At 51.0% G+C, this 15,000-nt stretch overlaps 2 protein-coding genes across 2 annotated transcripts in view; one reads left to right on the forward strand and one right to left on the reverse strand.

The window, feature by feature from the left end:
* The window catches only part of lmnb1 (lamin B1), a 24,873-nt gene extending 20,277 nt beyond the window's left edge, over positions 1–4,596 (forward strand). Inside the window, exons 6-11 of the mRNA XM_061262642.1 lie at positions 494–714; positions 824–1,049; positions 2,576–2,680; positions 3,093–3,212; positions 3,542–3,652; positions 4,012–4,596. Of these exons, the coding sequence (XP_061118626.1) occupies positions 494–714; positions 824–1,049; positions 2,576–2,680; positions 3,093–3,212; positions 3,542–3,652; positions 4,012–4,050 (822 nt within the window). The 3' untranslated portion in view covers positions 4,051–4,596. The remainder of the gene's footprint in view (positions 1–493; positions 715–823; positions 1,050–2,575; positions 2,681–3,092; positions 3,213–3,541; positions 3,653–4,011) is intronic.
* Positions 4,597–9,223: 4,627 nt separating this feature from the next.
* LOC133142228 (E3 ubiquitin-protein ligase MARCHF3-like) overlaps positions 9,224–15,000 on the reverse strand; it is a 43,096-nt gene continuing 37,319 nt past the window's right edge. The window contains exons 4-5 of the mRNA XM_061263316.1: positions 14,206–14,415; positions 9,224–10,823 (exon numbers count right to left, since the gene is read on the reverse strand). Coding sequence (XP_061119300.1) covers positions 10,665–10,823; positions 14,206–14,415 — 369 coding nt within the window. The 3' untranslated portion in view covers positions 9,224–10,664. The remainder of the gene's footprint in view (positions 10,824–14,205; positions 14,416–15,000) is intronic.

The following is a 15,000-nucleotide window of genomic DNA, read 5'->3' on the forward strand; positions in this document are numbered from 1 at the left end:
GCCCTGTTGGGCGTAGACCGGGCCCTCGTTAGGCGTGGACCGGGCCCTGTTGGGCGTAGGCCGGGCCCTTGTTAGGCGCAGGCCGGGCCCTGTTGGGCGTAGACCGGGCCCTGTTGGGCGTAGACCGGGCCCTTGTTGGGCGCAGGCCGGGCCCTTATTGGGCGTAGACTTGGCCCTGTTGGGCGTAGACTTGGCCCTGTTGGGCGTAGACTTGGCCCTGTTGGGCGTAGACCGGGCCCTGTTGGGCGTAGACCGGGCCCTGTTGGGCGTAGACTTGGCCCTGTTGGGCGTAGGACCGGCCCTGTTGGGCGTAGGACCGGCCCTGTTGGGCGTAGACCGGGCCCTGTTGGGCGTAGACCGGGCCCTGTTGGGCGTAGACCGGGCCCTTGTTAGGCGTAGACCGGGCCCTTGTTAGGTGTAGGCCGGGCCCTGTTGGGCGTAGACTTGGCGGTCCGCGGTGCGCTGTGACTCAGGCGTCCCGTGTGCTCCTCAGACCCGCGGCTGGCAGGACCGGATCTCGGAGCTGGAGGCGGCGCTGGCCCAGGAGCGGGACTGCAGCCGGCGCTCGCTGGCGGAGAAGGAGCGCGAGATCGCAGAGATCCGCGCCAAGATGCAGCTGCAGCTGGACGAATACGAACAGCTCCTGGATGTGAAGCTGGCCCTCGACATGGAGATCAACGCCTACAGGAAGCTGCTGGAGGGAGAGGAGGAGAGGTGAGACGCTCTCTCACTATACACACACACACACACACACACACACACACACACACACACACACACACACACACACTCACACACTCACACACTCTCCCTCCCCCCCCAGGCTGCAGCTCTCCCCCAGCCCCTCCTCGCGGGTGACGGTGTCCCGGGCCTCGTCCAGCCGCAGTGTGCGTGTGGCGCGGGGGAAGCGTAAGCGTGTGGACGTGGAGGAGTCTGAGGCCAGCAGCAGCGTCAGCATCGCCCACTGCGCCTCCGCCACCGGCAACGTCAGCATCCACCAGCTGGACGTGGACGGCAAGTTCATCTGCCTGCACAACACGTCTGACCAGGTGAGCACACACACTATACACACACTATACACACTCTCACACACACACACACACACACACACACACACACACACACACACACACACACACTGCCTGCACAACACGTCTGACCAGGTGAGCACACCAAAAACCTCAAACCAGGGAACACACAAACGCCTTGGTAAAACTACACCACATCTCTACTATCGGGCATCCCATGAACCCCGGGCACTACTCATAGTCTTCACACCTGGCTCCCAGGTAAAGGGAGGCTGGAAAACCAGCAGTTCTCAGCCCTCCAGGACTGAGTTTCTGATCCCAGCCGTATACCATCTGGGTCCACTTTATTTGTGATTGGTTAAGTGTCTGTTAGACTCCCGCCTCCTCGTCGGATCATATGGAGGACAGAGTCCCAGTCTGTGTTCCTCTGTTCTTCTTTCTTCAGTGTAAATCTGGGGCACAGCCCATGGCGAGCAGACGTTCAGCTGCCCTGCTGTCCTGTAGCGTTGCCTTCATACGGTCCTCTGTGCTGAACACACACCTGCACCTGAACACACACCTGCACCTGAACGCACACCTGCACCTGAACGCACACCTGCACCTGAACGCACACCTGCGCCTGAACGCACACCTGCGCCTGAACACACACCTGCACCTGAACACACACCTGCACCTCAACACACACCTGCACCTCAACACTCTGCTGGTGCTCAGCTGTTGGTGTTCTAGCTGCAGCGGACTGCAGACGGAAGCCATCTTCAGGAAAGCGCTGTCGCAGCGCACGAGACCCACTTCTGCATTTCCCGCTGTGGCTGCAGCGTGGCGATGGTGTGAAACGAGAGCGCTGTCTCTGAACGCGCTGTCTCTGAACGCGCTGTCTCTGAACGCCCTGCGCTGTCTCTGAACGCGCTGTCTCTGAACGCCCTGCGCTGTCTCTGAACGCGCTGTCTCTGAACGCCCTGCGCTGTCTCTGAACGCGCTGTCTCTGAACGCGCTGTCTCTGAACGCGCTGTCTCTGAACGCGCTGTCTCTGTCTCTGAACGCGCTGTCTCTGAACGCACTGCGCTGTGCAGACAGGCTTTCATCACTCCTGCCCGATTCAGGGAGTCTCAGCAGTAGGAGCGGGCCCTGGGGCTGTATCCAGTCTCTCTTGTTCACCTCCCTTTCTGACTCCGCCCGTCAGGGAGCGCAGGGAGAGGAGGCGCTGAATGGAGAGCGTTAACGAGGCCCTGGCTCTTTCCCCCCGCTAGCTCCTCCTGGCAGACGGGGGGAGGTGCACCTGCAGGTCCATCGTTTGTGTGCCGCACATTCTCAAGTCAATTCCGAAAAAAGGATGTGCGTGTACATTTCCTTGCGAACAAGTCCGTTGCACACTAGAATGTCCTTAAAGACTCCATCGATTTTGGCCAGGTGCAGAACAAGGGGAGGATGGGTAAAGTGAGAGACTGTAACGAGCCCCAGGTCTCCCACTGCTGCACGTTGGTCATCCTCTGTAATTGAGTTCTGATTGTGCGTGTTGTGATTGGCTGGTTGTCTCTCCTGCACAGGATCAGCCAATGGGAGGCTTTGAGATGACCCGGACCATCGGGGACGTCTCCGCCACCTACAAGTTCACCCCGAAATACCTGCTGAGGGCGGGGCAGAAAGTCACGGTATGTGTGCGTGTGCGTGTGCGTGTGCGAGTGCGAGTGCGAGTGCGTGTGCGAGTGCGTGTGCGAGTGCGAGTGCGTATGTATATGAGTGTGTGTGTCTATACGAGTATGAGTGTGTGTGTGTGCGTGTGTGTGTGTGCCTGTGTGTGCCTGTGTGTGTGTGTGTGTGTGTGTGTGTATATGAGTGTGTGTGTGTGTGTGTGTGTGTGTGTATATGAGTGTGTGTGTGTGCGGGACAGTCACCCTTGTGCATTGTTTCAGGTTTGGTTTGACTTCAAAGCAGTAACATGTACACACACATTCACCGACAGACACTCTATATAAACACACCTCTCACACACACACACACACACACTCTTACACACACGCACACACACACGCATCCCGCTCTTACGCAGTGTGTTGCCCGCAGGTCTGGGCCTCCAACGCGGGCGTGAGCTCCAGCCCCCCCACTGACCTGATCTGGAAGGGCCAGAGCTCCTGGGGATCGGGAGAGGACGTCCAGGTGCTGCTGCTCAACCCCCAGGGAGAGGTATGCACTGTGGGCCTCCCACCACCAGGGGAGCCCTAACTACACCTACACCCCACTCTCCACCGGGGGGAGCCCCAACTACACCTACACCCACCCACTCTCCACCAGGGGAGCCCTAACTACACCTACACCCCCAACCACCAGGGGGAGCCCTAACTACACCCACCCCCAACCACCAGGGGGAGCCCTAACTACACCCACCCCCACTCTCCACCAGGGGAGCCCTAACTACACCCCACTCTCCACCAGGGGGAGCCCTAACTACACCTACACCCACCCCCACTCTCCACCAGGGGGCGCTCTAGTTGATGTGTAATGTCTCCCTGCAGGAAGTGGCTCAGAGGAGCACTGTGTTCAAGACCATAACAGAGGAGGAGGAGATGGGAGATGAAGAGGAGGATGAGGGAGTGGAGGTCATTGAGGAAGAGGCCTTCCAGCAGGTAAACATGGCGCCGGCTGTCTCTGGTGGTGGTTGTGCTGCTGCCTTTTCACACTGCCAAACTCCTCCAGACTAGTTCCAATACACCAGACAAGCTCAGTAGACTGTAGAAAAGTATTTAAATCTAAACCGATTACACATCTGACCCTGGTCTGCACTGTGCCTGGGCTGAGCAGCTGAATTGGGCTCATTTCCCAGCATGCTTTTCACGCCCCGGCCCTGGTCCTGTCCCGTCACGTCCGGGGCTGCAGATTGAGTCGCGGTGACGACGATGCGTTTGCCTGCCTGTCACATGATCCTCCCGGTTATGACTGTAGTTGATTGACGGGATGTCGTCCCCCCCCCAACTATCTTTTCCAGGGAGACCGCTCAACTAAACGAGGCTGTTCCATTATGTGATTGAGGGGACCCTCCACCCCCCACCCCCCAACTACACCCCCCGTACCCCAATCTACCAGTTTTTGGCTGCCAACTCAGAACTACTCAGAACTATTTTTGTATTTTAAATTTCTGTTTGTATTTTAAGCAACTGGTGTGAATCAATTTTGTTTTTTCTTTAGTTTTTTTTTTTAACAGTTTAAAATGCAGGTGATTTTTTTTGTAAACCACTTTTGGTAAACATTTTGTGAAATCAAACATTACTGTCTTTTTATTTTATGATTCTCGTGTGAATGGGAGGGTCATGTTTTAGTAGCAGGGAGGCTTAGGCCACGCCCCCTGTGGTGTTGGCCACGCCTCTTCCTGATGCTTTGGTGCTTTTCCATATACTACATCGGTATCCTGATTTTATTTTATTTTTAAAATAGCATTTTGAATAAAAACTTCTTTATAGTAGGCATTTTATAGCAGGTTATTTTTCTTCTGAAGATTAGTTTAGATGACGGTGTTGGAATTTTAGATGATACTTTTATGTAAAATGAACAATAAAGTTTCAAATTTGAATAACTTGCGGCTCCATGTCCGATCTCTTTGAAGCACGTTTTTGGTGTAAACGTCTGTCACGTTGCCATGTGGGTTCGTTCCACCAGAGGGCAGCAGAGAGCTCCTGTGTTAAACTCCCGCTGTGCGTCCCAGTACTCATAATCCCTTTCCTCCACAAGAGGAGATGAGTGAAGGAACGCACGCGGGGTGTCCTCTGTGAACCCCTACCTGTGGAATTTTTAAAAAATAAAAAAATCTTTCTGAGCAAATATTTTGATATGAATTTTTTTTTTTTAGAATTTTTCCATTTCTGCCCACATAATGTTGCTGTAAATTGGATTTGCATAAAACTGACGTCTCTGTCGCAAACTTGTTTTATGCAAATCGTAACATTACAGGAGAAATGTATTGATTTGCTTTTTCTACCCAGACGATTGTGGACTAGTGTAAAATGGCATTCTTTTGTCCGGTGGGTGACCTTTAGTGACGGTATTTAATTGTCGAGACGGGGTGCCCTGAAATGAGAGATCCTGATCGAGCGCAGGAAGTGGCCAGTTTTTTCAGGGTTCTTTCACTTTCTGGTGAGGTCTGTCTGTCTGTCTGTGTCCATGTGTATGTGTGTCCACCCGTACATATATATATGTGTGTGTGTCTGTGTGTGTGTGTGTTGGGTAGCTACATGTTATAAGACATCAAGTTTGCTTGGGGCCTTTTAGCTGGTTTGAAATCAAGATGTACACACATTGAATTTAAATGTGTGTATATATGCCTGTTCATGCATGCATTTTGTTGTGCATTGCATGATCAAATTTGAACCAGCAAATTTCTGAACTTATTAATTTACCTGGTACTCCTGTCCTGTAGTATTCTGTTTGATTAACATTTTATTCTTCTTATGAATTCATGATCAGGACCCTGCAGCAATACTTCTGTAACAGAAGCACACCCTATTTTAAAATAATAATCTCAAAACCACAAAATGTCCAGATAGGTTTTCTGGCGTGCACTCTTAACTGCCAGTTGAAACCCTGCGCGCTTAATATCATATTAGTCACGTTTAAAGTAATCGGATATGACATTAAGAAACCGGTCAGTGTAGTTAATATCCCGCACTGCATTTGGTTCATTGTGTAGATTTTAGCCTGACAGAAATCTACTGAATAATATCGTCACACAACGGACTGATCGAAAACCTACTCTAAATTTGAAACCAGCTTAGGAATTGTTTACGTCCTGCAATTTTTCTTCAAGAAGATTGTTTCTTTTCTCAGTTGCACCTTGTTGACAGCTAACTGATGAAATTCAGTAAATCAAACAAAATATCACAGAGTATCTTTAGATTAGATTTTATTTCCACAAATATTACTTGAGAGTAGCCAGTAGGCGTAACTGTTCGTGTGGTGTTAACCGTACCTTGTTGGATAGCTATGAACTGTAATTACAGCAGTTATTTCTGCCAGTACAGAGTGATCTGCAGCCCTGGATCTGGAGAACATCTGTGTGTAGGCAGGAAATGTAACTCCACACTTTTTTATTTAATAAGGAGAAGATCGCTTTGACAAAGAGTAGGGTACAGTAATTGCTAGCGCTTGTTGCAACAACGCACCGATAAACCATCCTTCCACTGTTCGGTAGTTCGTTGCCGCTGTTCTTTGCATCACCGTACTCCTGAACGTGCATTACTGGGTGTAATGAATGTTTTTGTGCCCTGGAACCTGACTGTGGTGGATTGGTCTGGAGCTCCCGACAAAACATTCCCAATTAAACTGCCTGCTTGTGCACCACGTAACACTTTCAAGTCAATTATTCAAGAGTTACTTGCCCGTCTTGCCTCGCGCCTCCGTCTAATGTACGGACATCGCAGTCCAAGACTACGCACTTATGACCACAGATGCCCCGATCTGATGATCTCTTTCCATGCCAACATCAACAAGTTTAGGAGTCTTAATCGCTGACGCGTGTGCCAATCATGAGCCACAAATCACCTGTCTTTCAGTCACTGAGCCAAGCTGGCCATAATTATACGCAATTTGGCCCGCCTAGCGTTTTATACACAGCCCTGTGCATGCTGGGATATTATTGTTTATTTAACTCCGGAACCGCACCGGGGCTAAGTTCAACCCTTAGCAAAACGTAGCAAAACGTAATTTAAATTGAAACGGTGCCGCGTTGAACATCCCGTTGAAAACTAAGACTGAGTGACTTAGGGACGGTTAGCTCCGACGGCGTCTGAGAAGTCGTTCTCCTGTCTTTAAAGCTTGGGCCTACATCGTTATTGATTCGGGCCACACCCACCAAACGGGAGCAAACTAACCTCAAATTCGTTCACGATCCTTGCTAACGTCTCAAACGCGTTTCCGTTTCCGTTCATAATATAGACGCCCTGTACTATGTCGAAGTTGCAGGGCCGAAATAGTCATGCAATTTCATTTTGCTAGCCATTGTTTGGATACGAACACAGCACAGCATCGCATAAACTTTTAAACGGGTCATCTCTTCGATTCTACTGACCGTTTTGATCTGAACAAAGCCAGGGTCCTCATTGTCTTACGATAAAAGTATAACTTAAAACGGTGGCTCACGTAGGAAAACATGACTTAAGTAGAATTTATAAAATCTCGTTTCGAGGTCGATACGACCATACTTCTCCACCTAGAGTTTGTAGGCCGACTGGACGGTCTAGGCAGCCTCCGGGGGTCTGCGCACAAAATCCTGAAGTGCACCGTGGCTGTTGGAAACCGCACACTTGTCTAGCTTCGGCCTACTACTCGTGTAGTTCGGATAGCGTTTTCATATTCAATTTTAGTCCTCAAATTCAGAAATTGATCATTTTTAGTAATTAAAAGTGCAAGAAATGTTGAAATTATTTGGAGGGAAATCGTTGCGGTTATTGCACATTCAAGGGGTAACTGCGATTTCGATTTCGAGTTCCAAGTTCATTTGGCATTTAACGTATCCGAGGTTCGTAAGTCGCTGATGCACTACGTTAAAGGAACTTAGCCAACGTCATTTCGATCCGCTGTTTTTAGAAGATAAATCACACCTCAACGTCTTTAACTTTTAAACCCAAGAAAACACCTGTGTGTTCAGGAGGAGAACAGAGGAACAGGTAAAGTAGCCTACGTGTACGTGTTCTCAGAGAACTTTTGACATCAGAACCATCAGAGAAGACTACTTTTGAAGTAACGCCAAGGAACTGAGAGTCGGAACAGATGGCTCTGGTGAGTGACCTTTTTTGTAATGCATTCCTGTTTGTTTTCAACTGAGTTATTGTTTAATGGGGTTTTAAGGTTTTCTTGTTTTATTTCGTTTTGGTGCTGGGACGTGGGCCAAGCTACCGCAGTATTCGTTCGGTGTGACATTTCATTTGGGATGGCTCAACGGACAAATCCATTAATTATGTTTTTGCCCATTAGTCGGGTCAAACGTGGGGGGCATATTTACTGGGTTTGTTTGAGATCTAGAATACCTGTATTCTATGACAACACTGCTTGTGGGACTGAACTAGTGTTTCTTACACCAGCTATGACCGTGATATCGCAGTTTTTTTCCTGGGGTCTTCTTGGTTTTGTCCAAATGACACACAGCGATCGTCTACCTTCAATTCCTTCAACTTCCATTATCAGCTTTAACCTTTTGCGGAGTAGGTATTTTGGAATGTTTCTTTTTCAAACTTCGAAGTCTGTGTTCTAGAACTCCCGTTGCTTTCCGTTACCAGTAGTGGTTGTGACATCGGCATTTCAATGTTCAGACAAGAACGCTCTGATCGCAAACTTGATTTAACATCTTAAAAGGTTAAGAGAGAATTAACATTCCCACAATTCCATTGGCTGAATTGAAACTGGCAGTTTATAAGTAATCTGTGTCTTTCTCACAGGACTTTGTCATTTGAATCATTTGGTCCTGAACATAGTCAGAATCGCACAAAAATGGGTTCAGTGGTTTTAATGAAAAACTGACATTGGGCAATATAAATATGGCAGTTTTAAATAAGTGCTTCACATCATTTTAACAACATTTTTCAAATAAAATGGTTATGTAATTCAAATAAAATTGAAGAGAGAGGGGTTGTCAGAGTGGGGTTAATTGGTGGGATAATTCGACACACTGAGTGTCTCCTGTAAGCACACATGCTATAATGCGCACATTATAAAAAAGGCTTCATTTGGCCCAATGAATAGCACTTTGTCTTAACCAATACCCAGAGGCCAGCAGCTGTTCGTCTGCTGAAATGTGTAAACACAGAGGGGGAAGAAAGAACACAAATATAATAAATTCACTTTGATTCACGCCGGCGCCCAACAGTGAGCTCACAGTGCAGTCGAAACTTCTCGAAGAGCAGGGAGACGAAAACAAACATGGTGACTGAAACCTTACAAATGTGGAGACCCATCCACACCCAACCCAATGGAGAGAAACAACACCACTTTGATCTCACGCGCACACACACGCGCGCACACACACACACACACACACACACACACACACACTCTCACACACACACGCACGCGCACGCGCACACACACACACTCGCACACACTCTCACACACACACTCACACACACACTCACACACACGCACACACACACGCACACACACACGCACACACACACACACACAGGCACACACACATGCTCACACACACACACAAGGTGATATTTTCACAAACGCTCTGGCGCACAGGGAGTCTGAAATATAAAAACCCACAGCACACAGGATTGGCTTAAAACTGAGAACATCTTAAGACTTGCAGACATGAGTATCACTTGGTACCAGACCAGGTCAATTATGTAATAATTTTGGGATTCAAATACTTTTCTGTGCTCGATTGAGCTTGCCTGGTACAGTTGAGCAAACCAAGAGGACCAGAAAGTGGGGTTTGTACTTCTTGAGAGAATGTGATAATTTCATAGGTTCCAATACCAAAAACTCGGTAAAACGTAGAAAGGTATTTGAAGCCAGAACAATGACGCATTTGACCCAGGTCTGCTCAACACATAAACAAGTAGAAGGCCTGTCCCGCTAGCTCTACGGTCTGCCTCTGAACAGACGTGGCTGTCTGCCTTCTCCCCATGACAGCCCAGAGGTACTGAATACCCACCTGATTACAGAGCTGAACCTGCCTTTCAGACCTTTATGTATCTGAACCGAGGGACTTAATTTAGCAAAATGAATATCGGAACTGTTAAAGTAAATTAACCTGTAGCCTCAAAATGTTTTATTATTATTTTTTTCCCAGTAATACTCCTCCACAAAAGACACCGGTAAAAAAGCAAAAACATTGCGAGCCTTTCCTCGAAATTTGTAAGTGACAGCATGAAATCATTTCACAATACTGACCCATATTTTCACGGGTGTCCGAACCCTGTAATTTACCCGTTAGCTGAGATTCTCATGCGGGTCCCGCCCTCCCTTCAATAGCAGATTAAACGAGTGATTAAATCTGCGCTGAGCTCACGATCCTGCCGTCCTGTCCGGCTGAAACGGTTTCAGTCTGAATCGACTCTCGTGACTTCCAATCAATCGTCCTGCTCCTCATCTGTGCCGTGCAGTCCAGAGTGGAGCTGATTCAGCAGACCTTCAGTTTCAGTCCCCGTTAAACCGCTTTGCCTTTAACTTTGAGCGTTAGGCTTAATCAACCAAACGCATTTTCCTGTTTTTACACAGTGCAAAACTTGAGTTGTGTCAAGAAATTGGGAGTAAAAAAACGCAACAATGTCTAAAATTCCTTTCAAAAATAAAATAAAATGAAGGACAGAGTTTGGCAGTTTGGTCTGAGAATGGAGGCCTCTAGGCTCTAGAAAGCTGGGGAATAGAGTTATCTGGATAGCTTCTGTTGCGTCTGGAATTAGAAACGAGAATACTCTCACTTCCTAGGAATATACAGCTCGAATATACAGGCATCGTCTCGTACTTCCAGCATTCCCGACCAAAGGAGTCCGAGTGGAGGCATCTTCCATGAAACGTTCCTGATCCCACCTGACAACCCTCCCCTCACAAAAAAAACAAAACCAAAAAAAAAAACCTCCAAGCTCCTCTGTGGTGAGGCAGGAGTTCTGTAAAGTTCCCCGTCCCTGGTTTTCCGGGCGGAGGTCAGACGATGGTCTCTTTGGAATGGCGTTTCAGGGGCGGCGGGCCCACGAGGGCCTGCTGGGGCGGCGGTTCTCCGTGTGACCTGGGCAGCAGGAGAACCACTCTCTGATTGGTCAGCCTCCACTCGTTATACAGGCGACAGTGGTACCTGAGGGACACCTGGAGGGGAGAGGGAGGGGCTTCACAATTAGGCCACGCCCACAAACGCGCGCACACTCACACACACACACACACACTCAGACACACACACACATGCAAAGACATGTGCACGCACACACGCACTCAGACACACATACAAGTATATGCATGCACACATGAATGCCAGCAGGCACACTGAAATAACACATTTTATACAATATTTAAACTGCATGAGGGCGGTCTGTGAGCATTAAAGGCCGATCCCAGCTGAGACTCGGCGCTCTCTGTTTGACACACTTCTCACGCTGAGATTACACGAACTCCGTCATTAATGTTTCTGACGTCGCTCTCTCCTGCGCACACGGACGGGTAAAGGCACCAAACAGGCGTTTGTTGGAAAGCGGATGCGTGTGGCTCTCCCTGCAGAACGCACACGCCGCTGTGTGACCGCCTCCTTCTCCTGAGCTGAACCTGAACAGCGCCGCTCACCCTGTTTGGCCGCGCGCACCTCGAGCGGAGCGTCCCGCCCAGCGCTGCGGGGAACACGAGCTCCCAGAGACCACGCCTCAGGAATATTACCACCAGGCCGAACACGGTCTCTGACGCCAGCAAACCAGGGACGTGGGATATCGGTCATTTCCGTGGGAACAAACCGGAGCCCTCATATTTCACATCCTGTTATTTGTTCTCATTCTCAATGTGTCATAAGTGTGCTGTTAATATTATTCTGTGCATGAGGAATCACTACATTTTTCATGACAATTTCCAGCATTAATTTTTGTAACCATGCTGTGCAGTAGTATGTTGTCCAGCAGAGCCACGGAGGGTGTAATGGATACCTCGATCCAGATCAATGTATTATTCAAAGGCAACAATCCAATCGATAACAACCCAAAATAACGAGCAGGGCAGGAAGAGGTAGATGGTGAAGAGGGCGACGGTGTGGGGTGAGGGGTGAGGGTGAGGGGTGTGGGGTTAAGGTGAGGGATGGGAGTGTGGGGTTAAGGTGAGGGGTGGGAGTGTGGGGTTAAGGTGAGGGGTTAGGGTTGGGTTAGGGGTACAGGGTTAGGGTCACTCACCAGGGTCCAGAAGAGGTAGATGGTGAAGAGGGCGATGGTGTGGGGTTAAGGTGAGGGGTGAGGGGTTAAGGTGAGGGGTGAGGGGTTACGGTGAGGGCTTAGGGTTGGGTTAGGGGTACAGGGTTAGGGTTAGGGTCACTCACCAGGGTCCAGAAGAGGTAGATGGTGAAGAGGGCGACGGTGTGGGCTGAGGGTGAGGGGTGAGGCTGAGGGGTGTGGGGTTAAGGTGAGGGGTGGGAGTGTGGGGTTAAGGTGAGGGGTGGGAGTGTGGGGTTAAGGTGAGGGGTTAGGGTTGGGTTAGGGGTACAGGGTTAGGGTTAGGGTCACTCACCAGGGTCCAGAAGAGGTAGATGGTGAAGAGGGCGACGGTGTGGGGTTAAGGTGAGGGGTGAGGGGTTAAGGTGAGGGGTGAGGGGTTACGGTGAGGGCTTAGGGTTGGGTTAGGGGTACAGGGTTAGGGTTAGGGTCACTCACCAGGGTCCAGAAGAGGTAGATGGTGAAGAGGGCGACGGTGTGGGCTGAGGGTGAGGGGTGAGGCTGAGGGGTGTGGGGTTAAGGTGAGGGGTGGGAGTGTGGGGTTAAGGTGAGGGGTGGGAGTGTGGGGTTAAGGTGAGGGGTTAGGGTTGGGTTAGGGGTACAGGGTTAGGGTTAGGGTCACTCACCAGGGTCCAGAAGAGGTAGATGGTGAAGAGGGCGACGGTGTGGGGTTAAGGTGAGGGGTGTGGGGTTAGGGTTGGGTTAGGGGTACAGGGTTAGGGTCACTCACCAGGGTCCAGAAGAGGTAGATGGTGAAGAGGGCGACGGTGTGGGGTTAAGGTGAGGGGTGTGGGGTTAGGGTTGGGTTAGGGGTACAGGGTTAGGGTCACTCACCAGGGTCCAGAAGAGGTAGATGGTGAAGAGGGCGATGGTGTGGGGTTAAGGTGAGGGGTGTGGGGTTAGGGTTGGGTTAGGGGTACAGGGTTAGGGTCACTCACCAGGGTCCAGAAGAGGTAGATGGTGAAGAGGGCGACGGTGTGGGGTTAAGGTGAGGGGTGAGGGGTGAAGCTGAGGGGTGAAGGTAAGGGGTTAGGGTTGGGTTAGGGGTACAGGGTTAGGGTGAGGGTCACTCACCAGGGTCCAGAAGAGGTAGATGGTGAAGAGGGCGATGGTGAGGGGTTACGGTGAGGGGTGTGGGGTTAAGGTGTGGGGTGAAGGTGAGGGGTGAGGGGTGAAGGTGAGGGGTTAGGGGTTAGGGTTGGGTTAGGGGTACAGGGTTAGGGTGAGGGTCACTCACCAGGGTCCAGAAGAGGTAGATGGTGAAGAGGGCGACGGTGTGGGGTTACGGTGAGGGGTGTGGGGTTAAGGTGAGGGGTTAAGGTGAGGGGTGTGGGCTGGGTTAGGGGTACAGGGTTAAGGTGAGGGGTGAGGGGTGTGGGGTTAAGGTGAGGGTTAGGGGTACAGGGTTAGGGTGAGGGTCACTCACCAGGGTCCAGAAGAGGTAGATAATGAAGAGGGTGACAGTGAGGGGTTAAGGTGAGGGGTGAGGGGTTACGGTGAGGGGTGAGGGGTTACGGTGAGGGGTGTGGGGTTACGGTGAGGGGTGTGGGGTTAAGGTGAGGGGTTAAGGTGAGGGGTGTGGGGTTAAGGTGAGGGGTTAAGGTGAGGGTTAGGGGTACAGGGTTAGGGTCACTCACCAGGGTCCAGAAGAGGTAGATGGTGAAGAGGGCGACGGTGAGGGGTTAAGGTGAGGGGTGTGGGGTTAAGGTGAGGGGTTAGGGCTGGGTTAGGGGTACAGGGTTAGGGCTGGGTTAGGGGTACAGGGTTAAGGTGAGGGGTGAGGGGTGAGGGGTGTGGGGTTAAGGTGAGGGGTGAGGGGTACAGGGTTAGGGTGAGGGTCACTCACCAGGGTCCAGAAGAGGTAGATGGTGAAGAGGGCGACGGTGTGGGGTTAAGGTGAGGGGTGTGGGGTTAGGGCTGGGTTAGGGGTACAGGGTTAGGGTCACTCACCAGGGTCCAGAAGAGGTGGATGGTGAAGAGGGCGACGGTGTGGGGTTAAGGTGAGGGGTGTGGGGTTAGGGCTGGGTTAGGGGTACAGGGTGAGGGTCACTCACCAGGGTCCAGAAGAGGTAGATGGTGAAGAGGGCGACGGTGTGGGGTTAAGGTGAGGGGTGTGGGGTTAGGGGTACAGGGTTAGGGTGAGGGTCACTCACCAGGGTCCAGAAGAGGTAGATGGTGAAGAGGGCGACAGTGTGGGGTTACGGTGAGGGGTGTGGGGTTAAGGTGAGGGGTGTCGGTGGCGGTGAGGGTTAGGGGTACAGGGTTAGGGTTGGGTGAGGGTCACTCACCAGGGTCCAGAAGAGGTAGATGGTGAAGAGGGCGACGGTGAGGGCGATCAGCCCCACGGCCTCCAGGCGGCTGGAGAAGGTCAGGTGGTCCACGGCGCCCCGCAGACACAGCCAGCCCGAGATGGTGGCCAGCGGCGTGATGAGCAGGAAGCACACCATGTCCCCCAGGAGGGTCCTCTTCTCCTGCCTCAGACCCGGGCTCCGCACCCACTGAGAGAGAGAGAGAGAGACATTCAGCTCACACTGAGAGAGAGAGGGAGAGAGACATTCAGCTCACACTGAGAGAGAGAGAGATATTCAGCTCACTGAGAGAGAGAGACATTCAGCTCACACTGAGAGAGAGGGGGAGAGACATTCAGCTCACTGAGAGAGAGAGACATTCAGCTCACACTGAGAGAGAGGGGGAGAGACATTCAGCTCACACCGAGAGAGAGAGACATTCAGCTCACACAGAGAGAGACATTCAGCTCACACTGAGAGAGAGACATTCAGCTCACACTGAGAGGGAGAGACATTCAGCTCACACTGAGAGAGAGGGAGAGACATTCAGCTCACACTGAGAGGGAGAGACATTCAGCTCACACTGAGAGAGAGAGGGAGAGAGATATTCAGCTCACACTGAGAGAGAGAGGGAGAGAGATATTCAGCTCACACTGAGAGAGAGAGAGAGAGAGAGAGAGAGAGAGAGAGAGAGAGAGAGAGAGAGAGAGAGAGAGAGAGAGAGAGAGAGAGAGAGAGAGAGAGAGAGAGAGAGAGAGAGAGAGAGAGAGAGAGAGAGACACTTCTATTTACCAA

Source organism: Conger conger, chromosome 12 (assembly GCF_963514075.1).
Source record: "Conger conger chromosome 12, fConCon1.1, whole genome shotgun sequence".
Taxonomy (NCBI): Eukaryota; Metazoa; Chordata; class Actinopteri; order Anguilliformes; family Congridae; genus Conger; species Conger conger.